The sequence below is a fragment of the Oryctolagus cuniculus genome, chromosome 12 (genome assembly GCF_051225735.1).
Source record: "Oryctolagus cuniculus isolate XC-2025 breed Fujian yellow rabbit chromosome 12, ASM5122573v1, whole genome shotgun sequence".
NCBI lineage: Eukaryota > Metazoa > Chordata > Mammalia > Lagomorpha > Leporidae > Oryctolagus > Oryctolagus cuniculus.
The window spans coordinates 19,241,594-19,265,266 of record NC_142878.1 but is presented as its reverse complement, the minus strand read 5'-3'; the positions used below and the strand labels follow the sequence as shown (position 1 = coordinate 19,265,266).

Sequence of the window (23,673 nt, the reverse complement as noted above, 5' to 3'; positions counted from 1 at the left end):
CAACCTGGGGGATAAGACAACATTTTCCAGGAAAATATCAACAAATAATTTCATGAAGCCTAGACAAGAGTGTTGAAGTGATAGGAAAAGGAAAGAGAATGCAAGAAAGAGAGCGTGGCTTCACTGAAGAACTGCAAGAAGTCTTATGCTGCCGAAGCATATAAATTCTAGGGGGACACAGAATATAATGTAGGTATACTAGCTGATGTGGCTACTTAAATTCAACTCCAAATGAAATAAAATGTAATGAAATTAACAATGCAGATTACCCATTGCACCAACCATACTTAAAGTGCTAGGTAGAAATAGCACTCTGACCTCAGAATCAGCCCTTAAGGCATTCAGATCTGGCTGAAAAGCCCATGAGAGCATTTCAGGCATGGAAAATCAAGACACTGTGACAAAAATGATCTACATGTTGCTGCACTAGAGGCTGTTAGGGACCAATGGTGATGAACTTTGAATGACAGGTCATTTTCTAAGGACAATGAGAAGTAACTAAAGCAGTTTATACAAGGGAGTAGAATGGTTAAATTTATGTTAGAATAGTCATTCTGTAGGGTACAAAGGGATTGGAGAGAGGCAAGGGTAGGTATTAGAGAGACCAGTAAAAAGAGTATTGTGGTAGTCAGGGTAGGAGATGATGACAGCCTGGAACACGCAGTGTAGGAGAGAAGCACGTGGACTCAACAGATCAACCAAATACATTGTTTAGATGTGGAGAGTGAGATGGCATAGATTGAGGTTGACCCCTAGCTTTGGCAGAGAGTGAATGATGACAGCATTAACCTCAGCAGGGGGCCAGGGAGAGGAGTAGCCTGGGGAGGAATGGTGACAAATACAACTCTTTTGCTATATATGATGTGTATAAGGAGGCATCCCAGTGAGCTGCAGAAGGCATTTGAATCAGATCTGAAGCCCAAGGAACAAAGCTGGGTTGGAGAGGAAGATTTGTTTAAGTTATCACCATATGGATGACAGATGAAGCCATGGGAGCAGAGGAGCTGAGCCCCCTGAGGGAGAGAGTGTGGAGTGAGATGCTAAACGGGGCCAGGACTGCGCCTGGAGAAAACTGCAGGTGCTGAGATCAGCCTGGGCAGAAGAGCTCAGAGAAGCAACCACTGAGGTGGAGCAAGAACCAGGTGATGATAACAGGATCTGAGCAAAGAGAGTTTTAGGAAAAAAGGAGGGGTCACCGTGGAAACTGTACCCGAGAGTACCTTAAGGTAAGGGTTGAAAAGTGTTGGTATGATGTGGCAGGAGAGAGGTCATTCTCCAGAAGAATGATGGCGGGGACCGGAGGGGAGGGACTGAAAAATTGGCAGCAAATATAAAAAATTATTTCAAGAGACTTGATGCGGACGGACTTTAGAGATGGCTCATGTCCTCTTTCTATCCATTGTGCCATTTTCAAATGTCTACCTTGTATCAGAGAGTCTGTAAATTATCTTGTACGCTATCCTACTCTACGAATGTTGAAAGTACATAAAGACCTACTCATGTATCTTTACATCATCATTGTTGCCAGTGTAGGTCTTGCAATGCAAGGTGCTTTGGTGACATTTCTTTAATGACTATCCAGCTCTCAGGTTTCCAGGCGTTTGCTAGACTTAAACAAACATAAAATGTGTATCATTACCATGTGTTTTCCTCCTAGAAAACTCTCTGCTTGAATGAAAATGTCTCAGTTCTGGCTGAGAGAAAGATAAGCCAAGGAGTAAACTAGATGTCTTTTTCAGGAAGTTATGGGAGTTGGGGGGATTCCCTCCAAACAAGGAGAGATAGGACAAGGATAGATATATTTTCATTAAAAAATTTTATTATGATTATTTACACCAGTTCCTTGATAAGCATATAAATGTAAACTTTTACTGTTGGCATTATTTCACAGATGACTTATCCAAATTGAGTTAATACTGTCGTTGGAGTGTACAGATAGTGAGAAAATTTGATTATATTCACAGAATATACATTCACGTGCATTTGACAGGTATCCCTGGTCAGGCCAGCGGGATCGACACTGTCCCGTTGGCCCTGCTTCTACTCCGCAGGTGCACACTGGAATCGGTTACGTCATCCATGTGCTCCTCACTCTTCTTTTCCTTTAGGCTGTTGATGAATCTCAGCGTCATTTCATCCCACTCTTCAGGCAGGAGCATCAGCAGAAACCCAAGGCAGATAATGATGGTGGCAGCCAGGCGGACGACATTGAATATCACCTCCTGCTTCAGGAGATCCACAGCTAGGGGAGAAAAATCAGGTCAGTTACAATCCATGGCTATTTTTGAGCTTTGTAAACAAGCGACCAAGGTCAGTGTCACTTCTAGACATTGCCAAACTCCTGTATTTTTTCAAGCTGGAGTTTCCTTTTTCCATATCGCTGGCTATGCTTGCTGTCCCCTCCCTCTTTCTAAATTGTACTCAACCTTCAAGGCTAGTAACCTTTTTAGTTTTCGTTCTTGATACTTCTACACCCTCTTGCCCATCTGTAGTTTCACTGAATTTTCAAATGGGCCAAGCTAACTCATGTTTAGGCCTTTCTAGATGGTTTTTTCTTCAAGATTTATTTATTTATTTGAAAGGCAGAGAGAGAAAGAGAGAGAGAGAGAGAGAGATCTTCCATCTGCTGGTTCACTTTCCAAATGGCCCCAACAACCAGGGCTGGGCCAGGCCAAAGCCACGAGCGAGGAGCTTCATCCAGGTCGCTCCCATGAATGCAGGGGCCCAAGCACTTGGGCCATCTGCTGCTGCTTTCCCAGAGGCATCAGCAGGGAGCTGGATCAGAAGTAGAGCATCCAGGTCACAGTGTCCATATGGGACACCGGCATCACAGGCTGCAGCTTTATCTGCTACGCCCACAACGCTGGCCACAGTGTTATTTTTAAATGAATTTTAACTGAGGGTGATTTATAGAATATTAAATGAACATTAAAGTGAATTCAATGACATTTAGTACATTCACACTGCTGTGCAGCTACCCTCTCTGCTTCCCAAATATCTCCATCACTTCAAAACAAAACCCAACACCCTTTAAGTAGTTTGTCCTGTGCCCCTTCCTCTTACTCTAGAGTCCCTAGTGACCATCAATCCATTCCGCCCCCCCATGAATTTGCCTGTTTTGGATACTTCATATAAGTGGAATCTTACACCATGTGATCTTTTGTGCCTGGCTTCTTTCACTTAGCGTCATATTTTTGAGGTTCTTTGTGCAATGCACAGTTCATTCTGTGGATGAACATTTAGGTGTTCCCATCCTGGCTACCATGAATAGTACTGCTATGAACAGTTTTGTACAAGGGTATTGGAATCCTGCTTTCAAATGCTTGAGGTATATACCTAGAGGTGGAGGTGTTGGCCACACCCATACTATTCTTTTCGCATGGGATGCTCTTCTCTCCTCATCCATCTTTGTACCCAGCCAGACTCACCATTAGATTTTCTCCCTCTTGACTTCTTGAAAGGAACCACTTAGATGTTCCTCCTATGTGCTCTTTCAGTCTATACTTTTGGTAAACCACTTCTCTCTCGCCATTGTAATTGCTCTGTTCCCTTTGTTTTCCCTTCTATGCTACATGGTGAAGAGGACAAGGACTGTGCCTTATTCAGGATCCATCACCAGGGTTACCACAATAATTGGCATACACTAGGTGCTGAGAACTTATTGTTGGGTGAATGAGTCCATGGAGGAATGAATGAATTTCCTTGACAACTCCACTCCTCTCTGATATTTCTTCCCTCTGAAGGACTGTTGCTCAGAGTCTGAATTTAGCATTTAATAATAAATTACTTTGTATAGTTCCAAGTTGTTTCATGTATGTTGGTCTTGTTTTCCAAATTTGGGACCAAGCCTCTTAAAGCAACAACCATATAATTTTCCTGTCTTTTTATAATTCTTATTACATAAGTGCTCAATAAATATTTCTGATTGTCCTGCAGGAAGGAAACATAGCTACTCAAGACTTGGAATCATAGAATTTCGAAGGTAGAAGGACTGAACAGTGATCCAGATAACCCCTTTTCATTACTTGTTTCATTAGAAGTTTTCCTGGAAAGATCATCTTGAAAAAAATAGCTTTTCCTGTTGTCCCTGCGGTGAGTTGAATTGCTTTTTCCTTCTCTGTATCCCAGAGGGCCATCTGCTCTGCCCCCAGGGAAGGTCCTGCCACTCCGCTGCGCAGGGACAGTCTGATGGGAGCCACCACCCTGTACTTTCCCTACACTTTCATTAGTGACGTGTACTCAGGAGTCCTGTGCCGGGTTGCCTTTTGTTTCCATGGGACTTTCTCTAAAAATACCACAAAATTAGGTTGTCAGGGAGATTACATGAAACCCAAAAGATACATCTGGTATTTAATTCTAAAAGCACAACCAAGTAAAAACAGTGTTTTTGTAGCTGCAAATTTTAAATCTGATGCCTAGTTATTCTGTTGTCTGCCACCTTCAGGATATTTAAAAACATCTTCCCAAGCGAGGGAATAATTCAGAATTACTAGAAGCAACAGTTCAGGCCATAAAACAAACAGGAGCAGACGCCTTATCGTAGGTTCAGAACCCGCACATGCCAAATTGCACCAGTACCTGCATTTCCAGGAACGCTGAGCACTGTCCCAATGGAGATCAGGATTGGGTATGTCAGCACCACACCCACGTTCACCAGGATGTTGAAGGCTGTAAAATCGAGGAAGATAAGCAGGATAAAGGGGAATTGATATTCAAGGCTCTTTTCTTCTTAACACAAAATAATCAATATCTTTGCTGAATGTGACTTCCAAAGGGTCCATACCTTCGGTCAATCAGCTGTCTAATTTTGGAGATCTATGCCTGTTTGTCTGGCATGAATAAGCCACACCCTTTTGCCTCCTCTGTCACTCTGGGTTCTTATGCTGTTGCCACTTTTCTGGGCAAAGGTGTATGAAGCAAATGCAAAGAGGTAAATAATCAATTCACCACACTGTTTATTTGCACTGTCAAGGTTAGCTGGGACCAGGGAGGCTGAAAGCTCGTGATTGATTGAAGTCAGGTGCTTTCTATCTATGTGACTTTATTTGCCCTATTCCTGGACAATGATAAATTCTAGTGCTACTGCTTCAAGGAAGGTGTAGCCGAGGGCAGCCGATGCTGTTATTCCGCCTCTTGAGCTGACCGCCATATTGGCAAACCTCACAGCGTGGGATCAACATAAATCACTGAATTCCAGGGGCATTTTCCACATCTGATATGTGCAGAGGTTGCCAGAATGCAGCTCCATAGAATTAACTGAAGGTACATCTTGATGCTTCTTAATCACTATCTTTGGACTTCCGTTAAATATAAAAGTAGTTAAGACAACCTTTCCTCAAAAATTATCCACATATAAGCTTTCCAGAAGAAATAATAATTGTAAATGACAGAGCCTTATTTTAATAGGGTTCACAAAGTTGGTTTTAAGGGTTGCAGATATGAATGTTAGCTATAAAAGGTCCTCAGTTCAGAGACGACCTGTATGAAAATAACTCAAGAGTTTGGCCATATCTCTGCTGAACCAAAGAAGGTCCTAGAAGTGTTTCAGGTCACATGGTGTATATGACTCCATTCTCTTCTATCATCTCTGCTGTCATTAAGTAGACTTAGTCGGCGACTTGGTAACCTGGAGTCCCTTGGGCTTAGCAGGTAGAGAGTCCATGTTTGATATTCACAAGGCTGATGCTCCTTCCTAACGTTCGCACAGCGATAGTGGTGCTCAAGGCTGCGGGCTGCCCAAGTGAGTCCCTGCTCAAATTATAAAATTAGAAATTTACCAAGCATAGGACCAGCTCTGCCAAACTCCTTAACTGGCATTTTATTGGCCGGACTGGTTATTTTAGCAGATTGAATGGAAGTATACTTGAGGAGAACTGAGACCTCCTCACTTAGCAAGAGCCAGGTGACTTCTGTGAAATGTGTTATCTATTTCTCCTGAATTCTTTAGACAGAACAATTCCACTCTCCTTTGACAAACTAAGGAAAACAATGCGTAGGTCCACTTGTCGCTGGGCACAAGGCCTAGCTTGAGCTTCAGACATGTCAGATGAATGGGTGAGGCCAGCCTGCATCAGTGCTAAGACACTCCCTGGAAAAAGATGAATCCAAGAGAGGGACTGAGGCAAGGTGAACCCAAGCAAACAAGAAAGCCATCGTTATAGGAGAATTTTGGCAACTCAGAGCATAGACTGGTGTGTCTCTTAGCTCTGTCTCCCAGCATAGCCCCAACCAGATCCTGTTTGATTCTATGGAGAAGAGAAGAATGGAAATGAAAACTTAAGAATTACAGCACTGAAGTCTGTGGGACCCTGAGGTGTGTAGCACAGTAAGGACAGAGGCCAACTGCTTAGCTTGTCACTGCAAAGCTTTGGCAAGGTGAGATCCGCAGTGCACTCGGGGGTAGGCCTGGCACTATACTTGTTGGGGTGTGCAGAGTATGCTGCTTGTTGGCAAACTCCAAAGTCCAGATGGTTTGGGTATGGGTGACATCCAGTCTGAACAAGCGTGCCCAGGACTGAGTGAGACATGTCATGGAATATACATTGGCCAAGGGCTACTTGCAGCAAAGTAGAACTCATGTATGTACAGTAGAAGCCAAGAGTCAGTGAAATTTGGTTGTGATTTTTCCTTGTTAGGTTGTCTTTGGCCAGGGAACCATCTAGCACTTTGAATTAGGATGTTCTGGTCTTGTGGACATGCAGTTGATTATTTCCATTCCATTTAGCAGAGGTTATGAGAGATGATTACCATGCATCAAAAACCAGAACTCAAGGGATCAACAATTATTGTTTGATTCTTCTCTCCAGAGACCCCTGCCTATTGAAGACCTCCCCTTAGGGGCCTGGCCAAAGAAGATAATGATGATCTAATCAATATCCTGTGTGGGAATAAAAATGAGGAATTTTTTTCTCCCAGGCATTGCAATGCCGCTATCACATCAAATCACATCACCTTGGTGAAGGTCAGTTGAGATTGGTGCACATCCTGCCGGTCAGGTGTGATAGGGAGACAGGCAGTGGGCAGGGGTCTGGCCCATGGTTTGGTTTTGAAGGAGACAGGAATGAAAATGATTGGATTGTGAATAAACAGACGTGATCTGAGTCATGGGGTTGTTGCTGTTATCTGCTGCCTGGCGGGAGAAGAATAGGTTTTGTTGTTTTCCAGGCTCCTCTCACATCAGCAGTGACAGCAGCATGGCAGCTTGAGAGTGGGATCCTGAAGCCCAGGTGGAGCAGGTGGCCGCAGAGTTACAAGGAGCTGGGAGAAAGATGTTGAAAATCTCCAGTTCTTGCCCATCACCAAGGCACAGTCTACTTAGCCTGCTTCTCTCATCTGATGAAGACTTCCTATTGCAAATGCATTCTCCATACTCAGCCAGCGTGAGCTGTTTAATACGTAGACATGAGCCTGTCATCCTGCTTAAGGATCATTAGTGGATTTTGAATCCAAATCCCTCAATGTGGCTTTCCAGGCAACCTCATCTTTCCTCTCAATCTTCGTCTCTACCCCTCCTTCCCTTTTTCATGCAACGAGTGTTCTGGCCGTTTTGAACCAGTCTAAGTCCCTTGAATGCAAACTCAATTTCTCACCTCTGTCCAGTGCTCTGTGGCACCCATGGATTGTGATGACACCATGCAGGGGCCAGCGTTGTGGCACAATAGGCGAAACCATGGCTTATAATGCTGGTGTCCTATATTGGAGCACCAGCGTAAGTCCTGGTTGCTACACTTCTGATCTTGCTTCGTGCTAATATGCCTGGGAAGGCAGCAGAAGATAGTTCAAGCGCTTGGGGCTCTGCCGCCCATGTGGGAGACCAGGGTGGAGTTCCTGGCTCCTGGATTTAGCCAAATGCAGATTTAGCTGTTGCAGCCATCTGGGGAGTGAAACAGTGGATGGAAAATCTCTCTCTGTGTCTCTCCCTGTTTCTCCCTCTGTCTCTGTCACTCTGCTTTTCAAATTAATTAATTAATCAAGTAAGTAATTTTTTTAAAAGTGCCATTTGGTACAGTTTGAAGATCAGATACTTGAAGGCCAGTCATAAACCCAGCGGCTTTGCGCCTCAGCTGCACACGTTAACCCTTGGAAGCCACACAGATTGAATAAGTCTGATCCAAACAAGAGCCTGCAATGAACCTGCTAAATGTGCAATGATGTTAACCAACACAAACTTGGAGAACTGAGCACAACTACAGTAACCCAAGAAAAGGTCAAGCAATGCAGAAAATGAAAAATAAGACCTGGGTGCACTTACCCAGCCACAGCCCTGCCATGCCACACAGACAGCCCCAAGGCAGAGCTGCGAAAGAGGACCAGTGCTCCACCTTGGTGAAATATAAGATGACCGGCGTAAAGGAGATGAAGATCAAATTGAAAAATCCCAAGGTAGAGACAAAGTGTGCCGCTTCACCAAAGTTGGCAGTTCCGAGAAACATCTTAAACAAAACCTAGAATAGCAAAGAAACTCAGTCAAAGACGGTGGGGACAGCAAGGCAATTTTATTGATCTTCCAGAGTTTATCCTCCATTTTTTCTAGCTCTGCCATCTCCGTGGCACTAATGTGCTGTTGAAAGGAATGAAAATGTTCCCTAGCTCCTAAATGAACCAGCCAGTGCCGCGAGATGAATTCGTTGTGGTATCTGCTGAGAGATTCTGCACTGAGTTGGGTGCCACCAGCAGTAACGGCTCTAGAGTGACAAACCCAGACAAACCCAGACATTTCTTCTAGGACCAAGATACCATGAATTCTTCCTTTAAGCCTGGGCTTCATTCCATTTTTATTTTGACAGATACTGAAAACTAAATCAGACATAGAGGGAGCCTGCCACTATGTTGCTAATAGAAATAATAATGATGCCCTGGATTTACAAGCACTTTTCTTTCTGAGCTTAAAATGTCTTCACAAAATTATATTTATTCTCTGGATTGAGAAGCAATTTTCTCCATGAGTTGAAAGCCTGTGTGCAGAGGAAGACAAGGAGTGGCGAACTGAAGTCTGAAGCCACACAAGAAGCCAGCTCTGCAGTCTGTGTTTCTTAGCTTCTTAACCCCTCTCTTCTCTTTACTAAGCCTCTAACAATGTAAAACGGAGCTGATCTGCTCTGCCTGAATTACCACACAGATAGGAGTCTGTGCACACTAACAAACACAACTAACCCCAGAAAAGGTGTAGACATTTTTCTCTATAAGATGGCCACCTTGGTGACATAAGAACTCCGGATACTGCTTTTAAGTTGAACTGATCTTATTATTTTTGCCAGATTTTAATGTCTTCTCTTATTTTTCCAGTTTTTAACTGATGCATAAATCTTTCATATATTTATAGGGTGCCATGTGATGTTTTGGTATATGTGTACATCATGTAATGGTCCAAACAGGAGAAATAGATCTAGTTCCTCAAACATTTATCATTTCTTTATAATAAGAGCATTCAAAATCCTTTCTTCTAGCTTTTTAAAGGAAAAACACACTGTACATTGTCCTCTATGGTCATACTGCTGTGTAATAGAACTCCAGAGCTTCTTACTCCTATCTAACTGTAACCTGGTACTTGTTAATCTCTTTCCCCACTTTCTCTCTCCAGCCTCTCGTAACCACTGAACTTATTTCTCTTCTTGAGAGACTTCATCAAGGGAGCTTGGGCATGTGCTCACCTTGCATCACACCACACACTGTGGTAGAGCTTCTGTTGTGAGTAAGCCAGACACCAATGCTGAGTGAGTGAACACTTGTCAAGCCCATCACGGAGAATTGATGGGTCAAGAAAGGTTGGTATGGAAATAGATTGCATGATGTTGGCGAATAATCCTAACAGGTACCCAGGGGGGATGCAAAGGGCATATTTTGCAGATTGAAACACCAAGAGGGGTGCAATGGTAGAGTCTCTTGGATAAACCCAGAAAGTTGGTTCTTGAAAGGAGAGGTTTGGAGAATAACGTCTTAGATCTGCTCTATCATGCCTCACTTCTGATTCAGGTGAAATGACTCTGAATAGAATGAGTGCCCAGAGTGGGCTGACAGCATCATCAGAAGGGAAAGAGGTGCTCGCAGTAGGAGCACCTGTGGCATAGGGGTAACAGGTATCACACAGCCAGGTCTCAAATGACAGCTTGCTTATTATTCCTAATAGCGCTGTGACATTTCAATGATGACGACAGTTGGTTAAATTAAATACAAGGAGAGGAGAAGTTTTACTCATGGGTCTGCTGTAACGGACAGATAATCAGGGGAGCAAGAGCTTGCAGCACAGGCTCAGGGGTTGGCTGGTCCAGAGTTGAAGTTCATGGCTCTCTTGCTTTCTGGCTGTACAACCTTGGACAAGTTCCTTAATATTTCACAGGCTCAGTTTCCTCATTTGGAAAATGGAAATAAGCATGCTTCATATGGTTGTGTTAAACAGGTGAAAATTCCCGACAGGTGCCCATGCATGAAACTACTGTGTCAGTGATGCTTAGTATTATTTAAGCACACCTGCTTTTTTTTTTTTGAACCAAGCTTTTCATTGTACTTTCTTACTTTACTACTTAAGTCTAAGCTATGAGTAACAGTTGACTACAACAGAAAGTACACAACCACATACCTTATACAATGCAGATGTGGAGGCTGAGCCCACGGCAAAGGCCACTCCTATGATGGAATCGGCATGGAAATTATCTGCATAGGCCATCATGACAATGCCAGTGATCGCCATTATTGCAGCAACTATCTGTCGAATACATTGCAAGGAAACAGGAAAAAAAAAAAACAAACCTTGATGCCTCTGTATCCCATATCAAACAATTCAAGACTGTGAATGTCGCTAAGTACTTCCTTCAACCTAATTACCTCTTCTACAGCACTGCTAAACTGTAGGAAGATCAATATTAAAAATAAATCAGGGTGTTGAGAGACATCCAGGCATAGAAAATAAAAGCTACTCACATTCTTATTAAGGACAGGCAATTTTAGTTTAATTTTTTAGCTCAGCTTTCTAGATATTAATAGCCATATTGATGAAATTAATTTAGTAGGAAGTTGCTTCTGAGCACCTTCATCTACACTGTATTCTTTTTCTCCAAACAAGTCCTGCATACATTTCAATTAGTTCCTTGGATCAGTGCATGTTTCTGAAGACCTTCATATCACCAAGATGTTATTAGGGAGACATAATACCAACATAGCTAAGAGACAAATGTAGGCTAAGGGGAAAAAGAAAGTGAACAACCTCCCATGGTGATTTATCCAGAAATGAGCTGACTGCTCCATCACTGGGACAGCAAGCAGAGGCCAGTTCTTCCTTTTGTTTACATGCAAATTAATTCCATTTTTAGGTAAGCCACAGAAAGACAATTTCATTTAATTATGCCAGATCATTCATTCCTTGCATGAAGTGTAATATTCATAATTTGACTGAAGTCGTGTTGGCTTACTGTAAAATTATATAATCCCGAGAACATTCAAAACGGAAGTCTACTACCTTAGTGAAATGCTGATTTGAATCTGTTTAACTGTCTTGAACTGGAGATGTTGGAAAACCTTTCAAACCTACAGCAAACAGTAAAATAACAACTGTGGACTAGGGAGCATATATCATTTCCTTAGGAAAAAGTTTCACTGGCTTTAAAATTGAGTTGAGAATGTGTGAGAAATTTAAACCTATATGGCAATGAATTTTGTTACACTTCAGTTCTGAGTATTCCCAATAAATAAATTCCTCTGAGGGTATTTTTTCCTACATGTGTGACTTTTGGGGGCCCTGCTGAACATTCTTAGTGAATTAACTTGTTATAAGCAAATGTGGAACTTTAGAGTGTGACTGTAGACTTGATGCCGGTGGAAAATCCGCTCCTGATGGTTGTAATCTAGATGCTGCTAAGGCAGTGTTTTGTGAATGACCTCTGAGAGCAAGGGCACAGTTGGTTTCTGAGTAGCTTCATGGTAAAGTGTCCTTTAGGAAAAGCAGCAGGAGTGTTTGAGAATAGATGCTGCCGTGTCAGCAGTGAGAAGTCGTCTTCATCAAATGTGACCCAGGAGACTGCTTGACGGGAGGCAGCTCTCGCTAAGTGAGTATCAGACTGCCTCACAAGGCGGGGGGAGGAATAGAGTTGAATACACCCCATGAGGTGTCAAGGAAAATTTCCAAACAAGAAGTAATAGACTCATAAATAAACATGGGGAGGGGGCTACCTAGACCTGGAGATTCTGTAAGTGTTATCACTTTCCTTGGTCTGGGCATTTATAGTCCGGCCAGGGATTTGCAACAATTCCTTGGGTGCTCTGATTTCAGAGAAATGAAAAGGGAGTTGGCTGTTCCAGCGTTTAAGTCCACGTCTCTGTTGCTTTCACATTACATACTGGCATTTTCTGATGCGTTTTCACGTCTAGATAATGTTCATAGGCTAAAGTATTCACATGCACAAATAAACTATTCATGAGACTGAGGGTGTAGGACAATACATTTGAGTTGATATTTGTTTTCCTTGGGTCAAGATGTATTTTCTTGGTCAAATGAACAAGTAGTTACTTCAAGACCAGGTTAATAGAAACGATCTAAGGAACTGTAATATGATACGCTGTTTCCTATTTAAAATTACCCTCAGGTCTGACCGACCACAAGTGACTCCGCCTTTTCTGAGTCAGCCATCAGTAAAAATGTATACATATCAAATTCTACCAAAAGTCTTCTCAAGATAGGAGTTGGATATGGCTAAAGATTGCATGATCTCATAGTTAAGTCAAAACAATCATCTAAGTAAGCCTCTTAAGGATCTCTGCTGCTTGTTAGAGTCAAGTGATTGTGAAAATAGGAGCCTGGATTACTTGAATTGTTGTATCAATGTCTTCCAACTGCCGTCATGGAGAGAAGCGTTTTTCACTTGGGTGACCAGACAATGCAGTTAATTAAGTTCTGAAAGCACAGAAATATGAATGTTTGAGATGTTAGGGAAATTCTTCTCATGGTACAAACAATAACTTGTAGGTTACTTAATGTGTTCCTAGGAAGGGGCGATAAGTTGAACTGTTAGCCACATTTTTATGTAAATTTCACAACAATCCGATAGGACATCTTCTCTATGGTCATATTGTAAGAAATTCTCAAGATAGTCCTTATCTACCTAGCTGGTAGTAAGGGAAGTGCTCTCAGCTAATCTGGGAAATGCAGGATAATGTAGGGTGCATGGCCTATTAACAACTGTCATTTGGATGATCCTACAGTGGCTCTGCCTGGTACCATGGGTTTAACTTGAATGTCCAGAGAACAAATAACATAAGCACAAATCTGAGCTGCATGCATTTTCAGGGTCAGCCATCCAAGAAGGATTAATCCTTAATAATAGAAAAACACACAATGACTCTAGGCTCAGCTCACTGAAAATGTATCTACAAGAAGTTAGCACCTTAAATATTGCGTCAAAAATTACACACCTGCTCATTCACAGGGTGTCAACCACAAAATTGCTTCTGGGACACGTTAAACGCATATGAGGAACACTGCCGAAAATGCATGAGTGGGGGCCCCTGTTTGGCTCTGCTGACAATCTGTTCTGATTCCAGCCTCTAAACCAGCCAGAGTGTCTATCTAAAGAAGTGGAAGTCGGGATACACACCACCAGCAAGGCCAGTGAGGGCTGCACTAATGATCATTCTTTTCTCAGTGAGTGGATTTAGCCTACATTTTTCAAGGAACTACATGGTTATACAGAAACTTCTGCACATGATATATTTAGGGACCTGCAAAGAACCATCTTTTTTACTCAGATCCAGTTAAACTGAACAAAAGCTGAAATGTGAAAAGTGAAAGAGATGTGACCGTGTGTAGTCATTCAGACATGCTGTGAATGAGGGGCTCTGGGAGAGCCTCTTGGATGGCAGCAAAACCAAGAGTTGCCAGGTCACTGAACACGACCCACCTACATCTATTTTCATGTCATAAAAGTCACTTGAACATGATCTCAAAGTGAGACCTGGACAGAAAGAGGGAAAGAAGTTCCAGAAGGAAAGACTGAAGGATGTATGTGGGGAGTCAACACACTGCACCTGGTTGAAGGGGCTGTGGAGTCCCTGTGGGCATAAAACCTGAGGAGCATCACACCCAGCCTTCTCCCCCACTGGCTGCATTCACAAGTCAGTGTTCTGTGGAGAAGCAGATGTGAGGGATGAGTCCTTCTATCCATCGTCCACTGCCTGTGGAAGTGTAAAGTACAAAGAAACAGAAGGTCATCTTGAATCTTATCTCGGGATGCAGTATCAGTACACAGAGCCCAGCTGCCGGCTCCTGGAGCATCAGGAGCCCAGTTTAAATTCAGCAACAGATCTAGCTTCACTAACAGACTCAGTCAGCCCTTTGTGACTACAGAATGTCTCTGTAGCAGCCGCCATTTGAGGAGCTAACTGCCTGGGGACACACCTAGAGCTGGAAAACATGTCAACGTGAAGGTGATGGGACATAAATTTGTTTCCTAAGTTTTCTAATACAGTTGGAATCTGTTGAACCATGCTCTGATCACCAATTTTCTCCAGATGTTCAAGGAAATTTGAAAATGAAGGAAAATTCTGAGTTAATACATAAGGGCTTAGATCTAAACAAAAGGTTTCTAACCCTGCTGTCTGCCGTTAAACTTTTCCTCGAGGTGGAATGAATGCCAGCAGCAGAGAGCAAACTCACAGCCAGTGGCTCAGTTTCCTTGTTAAGAGCCTTCTTTCACTAAGGTGATGTGGTTTCTTTGGTTCCTATGAGTTTAAGAAGTATAGCTAAACAAGACAGGATTTCGGAGATGGGAAAACACCCAAATTCAATGCTGCGAGAGTTGGATTATCACTTTCTAATGTTTTCAATTAAAAATATGATCTTTTAAAGAAGCTCACTAACTTCCATGATATGATCATATATATGAACTACAAGCAGTTGCTCATGAAAGAGCTATTTAACACAGCAAAGATGACAGTAAAGCAATTGAAATGATTTTATAATAGAAAACTAAGCATAACTGATCACCTCTCTATAATTCAATCAATATTCCAAGTAAGCAAGATATTAGCAAGTTATTCATAATACCTAATGCATTTTTATGTGGGTATTGCTCACTCTGATCTACTAGTCACCTAGATAAACTCATATTTACTGATGTTATGACTTAAAGCGTCTTGTATTCTCTTCGTGGTGTTATTTTGACATGAAAAAATAGAAGTAGGGGAGGCCATAGCTTTCATCTTCCATATGATCATTTTACGGGCTAAACAAATGAGCATTATAATCCAACAACCATCTGTTTCTAAACTGCAGAAGCTTTATCACAAACCATAAAGATAAATTTTAATTTGTTGACGGAAAGCATCTCTTACGCCATTTTTTGAAAAAGAGGAGTCCAGTGGGGTGACATGTGGAGGGGCTGTGTCTTAGATTATTTAAAGGCATAGGCAATAAGAGCTGCACTCATGTTGTTGGTGCTCTGTTTGCCTTCATTTAATTTCTCAAATGACCTAATTATACATGTTCTCAATATGTCTCAGAAGGGGAAGAATTGCTGATACTGTCAAAAAGCAAAATGCTGAATATGTTTTGGTTCTTCTCATATTCTGTGGCCTGATTATGGGTATCATTAAAATTATACTTTGACATTCTTCTGAAACATGGCATAAAGCGCTTCCTAATGCTTCACAGTGAGAAGTGAAGCATTTCCTGTCATTTTAAAAGAAAAATATCCAACTTCCACCAGCATGCCTGACACTAATGCTTACTCATTTGCCACCTATGATGTCTTAATTTGTGTATGGATTTATTAGCAAGTACTTATTGGCTGCTTAATAACCTTCTATCAGTTCTTACTATTTAAAGAAGCTAGATAAGTTTCCCAAGGCTGCTGCAATGAATTGCCACAAACTCGGTGACTTAAAACAACAGAAATTGATTTCTCAAAGTTGTGGAGGCTAGAAGTTCAAATTTCAGCCAGAGCCATGCTTCCAAGAGCGTCTCTAGGGTGGGATACATTTCTTGCCTCCTCTAGGCTTTTTGGTGGCTGCTCTGGCACTCCTAGCTTGTGGGCACATCACCCCAACATAGCTTTGTGGTCCCATTGCCTCCTGCTATTCCTTGTAGCTCCCATGTGGGTCTCTAACAAGGACATTTGCTGTTGGACATAATCCAGGATGATCACTTCTTTTCAAGATCTTCATATTACTGATATCTACAAGGACTTCTATTCCGAAAAAATCAAATTCATAGGTTTTTGGGGATTAGAACACAGACGTATCTTTTGGGGAGCTGTAATTCAACTCACTGCAGATGCCAAATTGAAAATGACGAAAATGACAATGGTTAGTAGTCTCTAGGCAGATTTACTCAATCTGTGATTTACACAGCTGAGGTTTATTTTTTTCTCTAAAAGACCTTAAATTAACGTTGTACCTTTGATGTAACCTCTTACATCAGTCAGGTCCATGGTCAGATATACTCATTCACTCTAATATGCTTTCTCCCTGGTAAATCTAATATTGAATATGTTGATTTATTTTTGGCATTCAGATGCCATTGAAGGCCTCCACGTTTCCATGGTGGTGGAAGACAGTGAAGAGAAAGATCTCATACAAACATGAACGAGTTTATTCATTATATCTTCAAATAACTATTGAGCTCAGCTTTGCACCCTGAGTTACTCTAGGCGTTGGAAGTAGAAACAGGGCTGGCTTTAGGGCCATGGAGATGAGTACAGTTCCACGCTAAGAACTTCCTCACACTTGGGACTTGCACTTGGTCTGTTTTTGCTGTCTTGAAATAGATGATTTTTTTTAAAAACAAGAGCCCTGCATTTCATTTGCACTGGGACCCATATGTTATGTAGTCCATCCTGAATGGAGCAGTGAGCCATGTAGGAGGGGTCCCCAGTCTCAGGAGCTTTCCTGATGGTAGACAGGTAGCACCTAGCTTTAAATACATGATTCTGAGTCCTATGAGTATTGAACCTAAGATCAGCTAGAGAAGATGTGGTATCACAACTGGTATACCCTAGTGGTACCTTGGACTGACTCACATAATTTTAATTTTGTCTTCCAGGAAAGCTTTCTACTTAAGGCTCATATCAAGCTTTAATTTTCAATTTCTGAGCAGCGTCTCCCATGATACAATCATAATTTTCTAATTGGATTTTTTTCTTAAAAAAGCTTTCAGGATTAATGGCCATCACCAACTCTCTCACTAATATAGACATTAATTTCAGCATTTGGGAGGGAAGCAAGGATTGTGGAATCATTGCCAAACAAGAGCACCATTTTTATAGCAAAATATATTTCAAATCCAATCTTGGCCATATCTTTCAGAGAACAATAGGTTGTATAATGCTGATACTCTGGGGAAAGGCTGTTCATCTGGTCCTCCTTCTAAAGCATTGTTGTCTCAATATTTGCATCATGGTGGCATGTCAGATTGTATGAAGGATATCTAATTCCTTACCTCTGCATCTATTGCACCAAGTCAGCTATGTCTAACACAGAACAGGCATTCAAAAATTATTTTAATTTGTGTTACTCCTGAGAGGAATAATCTCAGAACTGAAGTGGTTGGTGGGAGTTTAGTGCATTTCAAGTAAGAATGTGTACCCCAAAGTACAAGCTGTTGATTTTCGCTTCACTTCTAGATTGGTCATATGAGATATACAGCCACTTTTAGCAGCGTTGTGACAATGCCAGTGATATGAATTACTGTTTGGTAATCTTACCTCTCTACACCAATATTAATTAAATTCACCTAGGTGGCTGTATGGGAGTTGCCCTAATATTTGACAACATTTGTTGATTGAAAAAATAAGAGCCACAATCTTTACTGTGGCTTAGTTTTCTCAGACCCTTCTGTCCTGAGGACCAAGGGAATGGATCACACCATTAATTCTAAAAATTAATTCCAAGACAAGAACACATTTCTCTTGTTTTAGTGTCTCCCGTTGCAGTCAGCTCACTATCCCATGGAAACAATCCCTTTATCCTTTCATGATGTCTCACTGCCTTGGCTTCCTACCGCGTCTTCACATTTCAATTTGTTCTCAGAACCAATGGGAAAAGTGTTACAGGAACTCCATGAAACAATGCAGCTGTCCTGATGTCAAGATCTGCAGTCAAAGGAGGCATTGCACAGGGAACCAAGTGTGCCATTACCCTCACTCCCATGAACCTGTCCTTCAGCACGATCCAGGATAGCAAGAAGACAAAGGCTTTGTTACAACAGAACAGGGCAGAGACATCAGTGGCCGTCAGCTTCTTTAAAGCCAGTAAATACAGGTAATTTGTCAAAGTCCATAGAATAGAAAAGGGAGCAGTTCTTTTAAGAAAGAGCTTCAATGTCAGGCCATCTTCACCAAAAATCCGACTGCATTCCCTAGGGAAGAAAAAGAGATTAATACACAAGAACCAGAGGTGACATGTCTTGTCTAACTCTTCACAGCCATTTGCAGGCAGGAGTGCAGACAGCAAGACCCAGCAGTCACCTGTGGAACACACTGGGCCCAGCTCTGCTGCCTCGGGGCTTCAGAGGGTGCACCTGGGTCCTTGGAAAAGAGCCCGCATCTCCCAGACACAGGGCTAGGCTGCCTCCTCTCCAGGTATTCTCAGGAGATCGCCAGGATGCACCTGCTGCTACTTCTGGACATTCTCAAAGAGACCCAGAGAAAGGTAGAAATGGGCAGTTGATGGAATTGTGAGCTGTAGGAAGAAGTGGAAGGTTCTTTCCCAAAAGGTGAATGCGACAGAATCAAATGGCTACCGACATCTTACAAAACCCTATGGAACAGGGACCCTGTGATTAACAGGGACAGATTCACAGGGACATTTACTAAATTCTTGGGAATTTACTATTCCTAAAACACTGTACCTTTCGTTAGTGTATATGCTGAGTTGCATAATTTCTTTTCTCACCAGTCTTTATTTAAGAGAGAGAGAAAAAAAACCAGACTTCTCTCTGATGGCTTCCTCCCCAAACACTCACAATGGCTAGAGACAGGCAGAGCTGGGAACTGAATCCAGGTCTTCCACTTTTGAGTTACACTTGCTGCCTCCAAAGGGCTGCACTGGCAGGAAGCTGGAATCGGGAGTGGAGCCATGACTCAAACCCAGGTGTGCTGATACGGGACACAGCTGTCCCATCCCAACAAATAGCCCAACTCCTAGGCCAATGTTCATCCTTTGCCAGTGTTCTTAAGACAGAAAAAATTTAAAAGCCTCTGTGATAACCCCCAAGATGATAAAAAAAAAAAGCTAAATATGAAACTCAGGTTACATCTAAATACAGACATTGGCCATTTTGGAGGAATTGTCTGAATTCATTATGTGGAAAAAATCACTTCCGTTAAATCTGTAATTTGTTTGATATCTGATTAAATTGGCTATGTAGCCCAAGGGGAAAATTTCTTTTCTTCCTTCTTCTTCTTTTTTTAAAGATTTATTTAAGAGGCAGAGAGATAGATAGCTAGAAGGGAGTGGGGAGGGAGCAAGCTCCGTTGCATTAGTTGGTTCACTCCCCAAATGCTTGCTACAGCCAAGGCTGGACTGGTCTGAAACTAGGAGCTAGGAACTCATTCCAGGTTTCCCATATGGGTAGCAGGGACACAATTACTTGAGCTGTTACCAGCTCTTCCCAGGGTCTGCATTAGCAGGAACCTAGAGTCAAGAGGTGGAGCCAGGCACCAAACTCAGGCACTCTGACATGGGACACAGATGTCTTCACCAGTGTTTTAACCACCAGGCTAAATGCCACCCCCTCAGAGGCCATGATAATCAAGAGGTTCACATTAATGAAACTTATAGGCAATGATGGACGTGAAACTGTGACAGTGTATGACCATGAACCGAAAGAGACCCACCATGATAGAATTTAGCTTTCCTTTTTCACTCAGCTAGCCATGAACATTCAAGCATTTACTGGGCAACTATTTTGTGTTTTCAAGAGTAGTGTAAGGATTTTGTTCAAGTCAACAAGTTGTTACTGTTTGAACATGATTATAATGTTTGCAGTGAACTGTATTGGTGGCTCTAGATAGCAGTAGGCCTAGTTTTTCTCTTTCATATTTTACTGAAGAGTTACGGTGCCTGAAAAGTATTGCAAACCAAAGTAATCACTAAGCAGTGTTTGCCTCCTGTATACAAAGTAACTTACTCATGGGAGGACCAGGCAGAGTAAGCAATAAAAGCTGCCAGTGCAGGGAGCAGAGCTGTTAAGATCCTGCTTCACAGTCTGTGTTGCTTTCAAGCAGCTAAGAATGCTGGGAGTTGTAGGTTAGCAATTATAGGAATGTTACAAATGCACACTGCACATAGATTCTTGTACAGTGATTTTGCTTTCACATAGGGTACAAGCAAAAAGGATGGATTTTCAGAAAATGAAAATGAGGTTTCCCAAAGGTTAATTTGAACTTGAAAGAGGCAAAGTTTCAACAAAGGCATTAAACACCCCAAGGGCAAAGCCTGCTATATAGTAATCTGGAATTACATGTGCTCACATGCACTGGAAAACACATGGCCTTGCTACAGCCCCCTGGCTGCCCAGGGACCCCAAAGCACACCCGTCAGAAGAGGAAGTGGCTGTTCTAGGGCATCCATCTGCTCCGTGAGAAAGCTGCCATGCAGAGCCGGAGGTGAGGGTCATGGGCATATCCTGTCACCCGCAACCACTGAAAGCCTTTTGAAACACCCGAGTATTAAGAACCACCGCAAACCTCGTTTCTGATGAAAACATTTCTTTTTCTTCCCACTGTCCTTAGCCTCTAGAGAGGTTCCTCCTTTCTAGAATCCACCATCATCATGGGTTGTACAGACCCTGATGGCAGGGAGGGGACTCTGGTGCCCCAGGCCAGGCCAGTGGATGTACAGGGCCTGCGACAGCCTCACGGCCCAGTGGCTGGGGACAATGCCACTGCCCAGGAGAGACTGCCCATTCTCACCTGGCTGGTCCAACCCCCAGGTGCTCACTCCTCATGGTTCCCCTTCTTCCTCCACTCCCTGTCAACCATCTCCCCGTTTGTCACCACTGTTACGCGAGTTACAGTTGCTGTCTTCCCAAATACTAGGTCATCTGTGTAAGATCGCATGCCTTTTAAGTATTAGGTGCTAAGAAAAGCAAAATATGGGGTCAGCATTGTGGCAAGGTGGATTAAGACACCCCCTGTGACACCAGCGTCCCGTTCAGGAATGCCAGCTGGAGTCCCTGCTGCTCTGCTTCTGCCTCAGCTCCTTGCAATGCTCCTGGGAAAGCAGCAGAAGATGGCCCAACATGGGCCCCTGCCACCCACAGGGGAGACCTGGATGGAGTTCCAGGCTCCTGGCTAAAGCCTAGCCCAGTCCTGGCCATTGTGGTCACTAGGCAGTGAGCCAGCAAATGGAAGATTTTTTTCTCTCTGTCTTACAAAAGAAATGAATAAATCTTTTAAAAATGTGAGAAATTTTAAAAATGAATTTTTATGGAGAAACAAATAACAGCGGGTCTCTCTTTGGGATGATGAGCTCAAAGTTTTTGACAGGTGGCAAAGTGTGGAATGAAGCTTAGAAGTTGGAGACACTAATAATTTAATTATGCTCACCTTTGTTTTAGCAGTGACTTATTATGGAACCCTTTCTGGATGTCAAATCGTGTCCAGGCACATTTAAAAGTGCTAGACACAGGCCACTTTATCTTTGGCTCTTCATTTCATACTTTCTAGAATTTGTAAGAACTATGCTATATAATTTTTTTCTTTAAATTTCAGATTCACCGATGGCAATTGAACTCTCCTGGGAGTATATAAATGGAATGATTGGATTATCAAAAACTATTACTATTTCCAAATGAACAATCTTTACCATCTAGATTTGATATTTTATAGAATGCTCTTTTGATGTTAGTGATAAAAAGTTGCAAATTCTTTCATACCATTCAAGAAAAAATAGAAGCTGTGGTGTTATGGGACAAATTCTATTCCCAGTCTTATACACTAACTTTGTTTTTCTCTCATTTGGCCAGGAGAGCTTTGAGAGAACCTTCTCTGCAGATGGTGTTAATGAGTCTACAGGGGAAAAGAAGATCAAGGATCTAAGATTTTCCTGGCAATGTTTACCTCTCACTTGGAGAGGACCACTAGAGAATAATCCCTTCAAAGACAGTGTTTTATTCTTGACAACAAAAGCTCTTTGATTTGATTTCAGAAACGGTCAGCTTAACTCTCCCAGCACTAACAGGTGGCGGTGTCTTGTCAAAGCACGGATTTTGCTAAGTTCAGAGTTAGTCCGACATGAGAGAAATGGAAAAGATGAAGTTCATTCCCAGAACAGCATTTCTGTCAGCAGTAGCCTCTTGTGTAAATGTGCAATCTTAAATAAAACCAACCTGGGCTGCTTTAAAGTCTTCTTGACTGATTATAACTCTAAACTCTGTTGTTTTTTCAACATGTGCGTCTAAACCTTAGGAGCATCCAAGTAGAATCCACCTGTTATCTGGGTCCACATAGGTATTCTCAAACAGGGACAATTTTACTTTGATAATCATGTTCTCCTGTAATTGCTTATTAACTATCATCCTTTAAAAACGTATGCCCCAAATCACATCTGGTTTAATGGAAATCAAATATATCTTTAGCAGTCACAAACAGATAGGGAGTCTTATACTTCCTACCAAACCAAAAAAAAAAAACATTTGTTCTTTCAAAATTTGCTTTCCTTAATCATAATTGAGTTTTCATGGACATATAGAAAATCACTCGCAGGATGACCTCAATATACCTAATCATGTTCATGTTGTGACAGACGGTGGAAACTGAAGATAGTCCCATCAGTTTCTTAAGGTTTTGATCCTGCGCCAACCATCATAGTCATTCCTTCTTTTCACTGGATGTAGGGACATGCAAGAAAGGTTATTTTATCTCCTGCAGGACAAACTTATTGTCATTGTTCTGGGGATCAATAAGCTGCTGTGGAGAACTGTCACTCCCCCAACTGAACCCACTGAGGTCCCTGGCTCCTGCTTTGTCTCAGTGTTGTCCTGGAAGTTTATTTCCGAGGGGCAGGGAGAAAGAGAGAGAGAGAGAGAGAGAGAGAGAGAGAGAGAGAGAGAAACACCCCTGAGACTGGGCCGGGCTGAAAGCAGAAGTCAGAAGCTCAGTGCAGGTCTCTGACATGGGTGCCAGGAATGGAACACGTGGGCCATCCCTTCTGCTTTCCAGGGATTGCATTAGCAGGAAGCTGGAGTCGGGAGCCAGAACCAGGCGTCCAACCCAGCCCTTCAGATGCCATGGCCATCTTAAGTGGCAACTTCAGTACCAAGTCAAACACTCACACGGACTTTTCCTTTTTAAGAAGTTTTCTATTAGCAAAGGAATTTTGACATAAATGCTGCTTTTACCTTCCTTGAGAGCTGTGTAGGGATTTATGTATGACGTCAGCCCTATCAGCTTCCTGACTTTTTCAGTGGACAGCTGCGGAAGTCAGGGGCAGCGCAGAGCACCCACCAGAACCACAGGACTCCCCAGGAAGCCAAGCCACCACTGTGCAGCTGGTGAAAAGACACGAGGAATGCTTGTGTGCTCCTGACCAGCAAAGAATGGCGTCTTTTGGTTTCTCAGGACGGAAGCTCTCATTGAATGAAGCCAGGCCATTTCATCCATAATATTGGGAATACCAAGCTAATGCTTCTACCAAAATTAATTTTATTAATCCAGATTTTTGGGCAGTTTGAGACAGACTTTGGGA

At 42.4% G+C, this 23,673-nt stretch overlaps 1 protein-coding gene and 1 long non-coding RNA gene across 2 annotated transcripts in view; one reads left to right on the top strand and one right to left on the bottom strand.

Annotated features, from left to right (window-relative positions):
* Positions 1-1,814: 1,814 nt before the first annotated feature.
* The window catches only part of SLC35F4 (solute carrier family 35 member F4), a 344,601-nt gene continuing 322,742 nt past the window's right edge, over positions 1,815-23,673 (bottom strand). Inside the window, exons 4-8 of the mRNA XM_002718268.6 lie at positions 18,121-18,340; positions 10,577-10,702; positions 8,252-8,444; positions 4,579-4,668; positions 1,815-2,242 (exon numbers count right to left, since the gene is read on the bottom strand). Of these exons, the coding sequence (XP_002718314.3) occupies positions 2,001-2,242; positions 4,579-4,668; positions 8,252-8,444; positions 10,577-10,702; positions 18,121-18,340 (871 nt within the window). The 3' untranslated portion in view covers positions 1,815-2,000. The remainder of the gene's footprint in view (positions 2,243-4,578; positions 4,669-8,251; positions 8,445-10,576; positions 10,703-18,120; positions 18,341-23,673) is intronic.
* Positions 18,106-22,330, top strand: LOC149122962 (uncharacterized). Its single transcript, XR_016217772.1, has 2 exons — positions 18,106-18,243; positions 18,407-22,330. It is a non-coding gene; the product is annotated as an uncharacterized LOC149122962 (long non-coding RNA).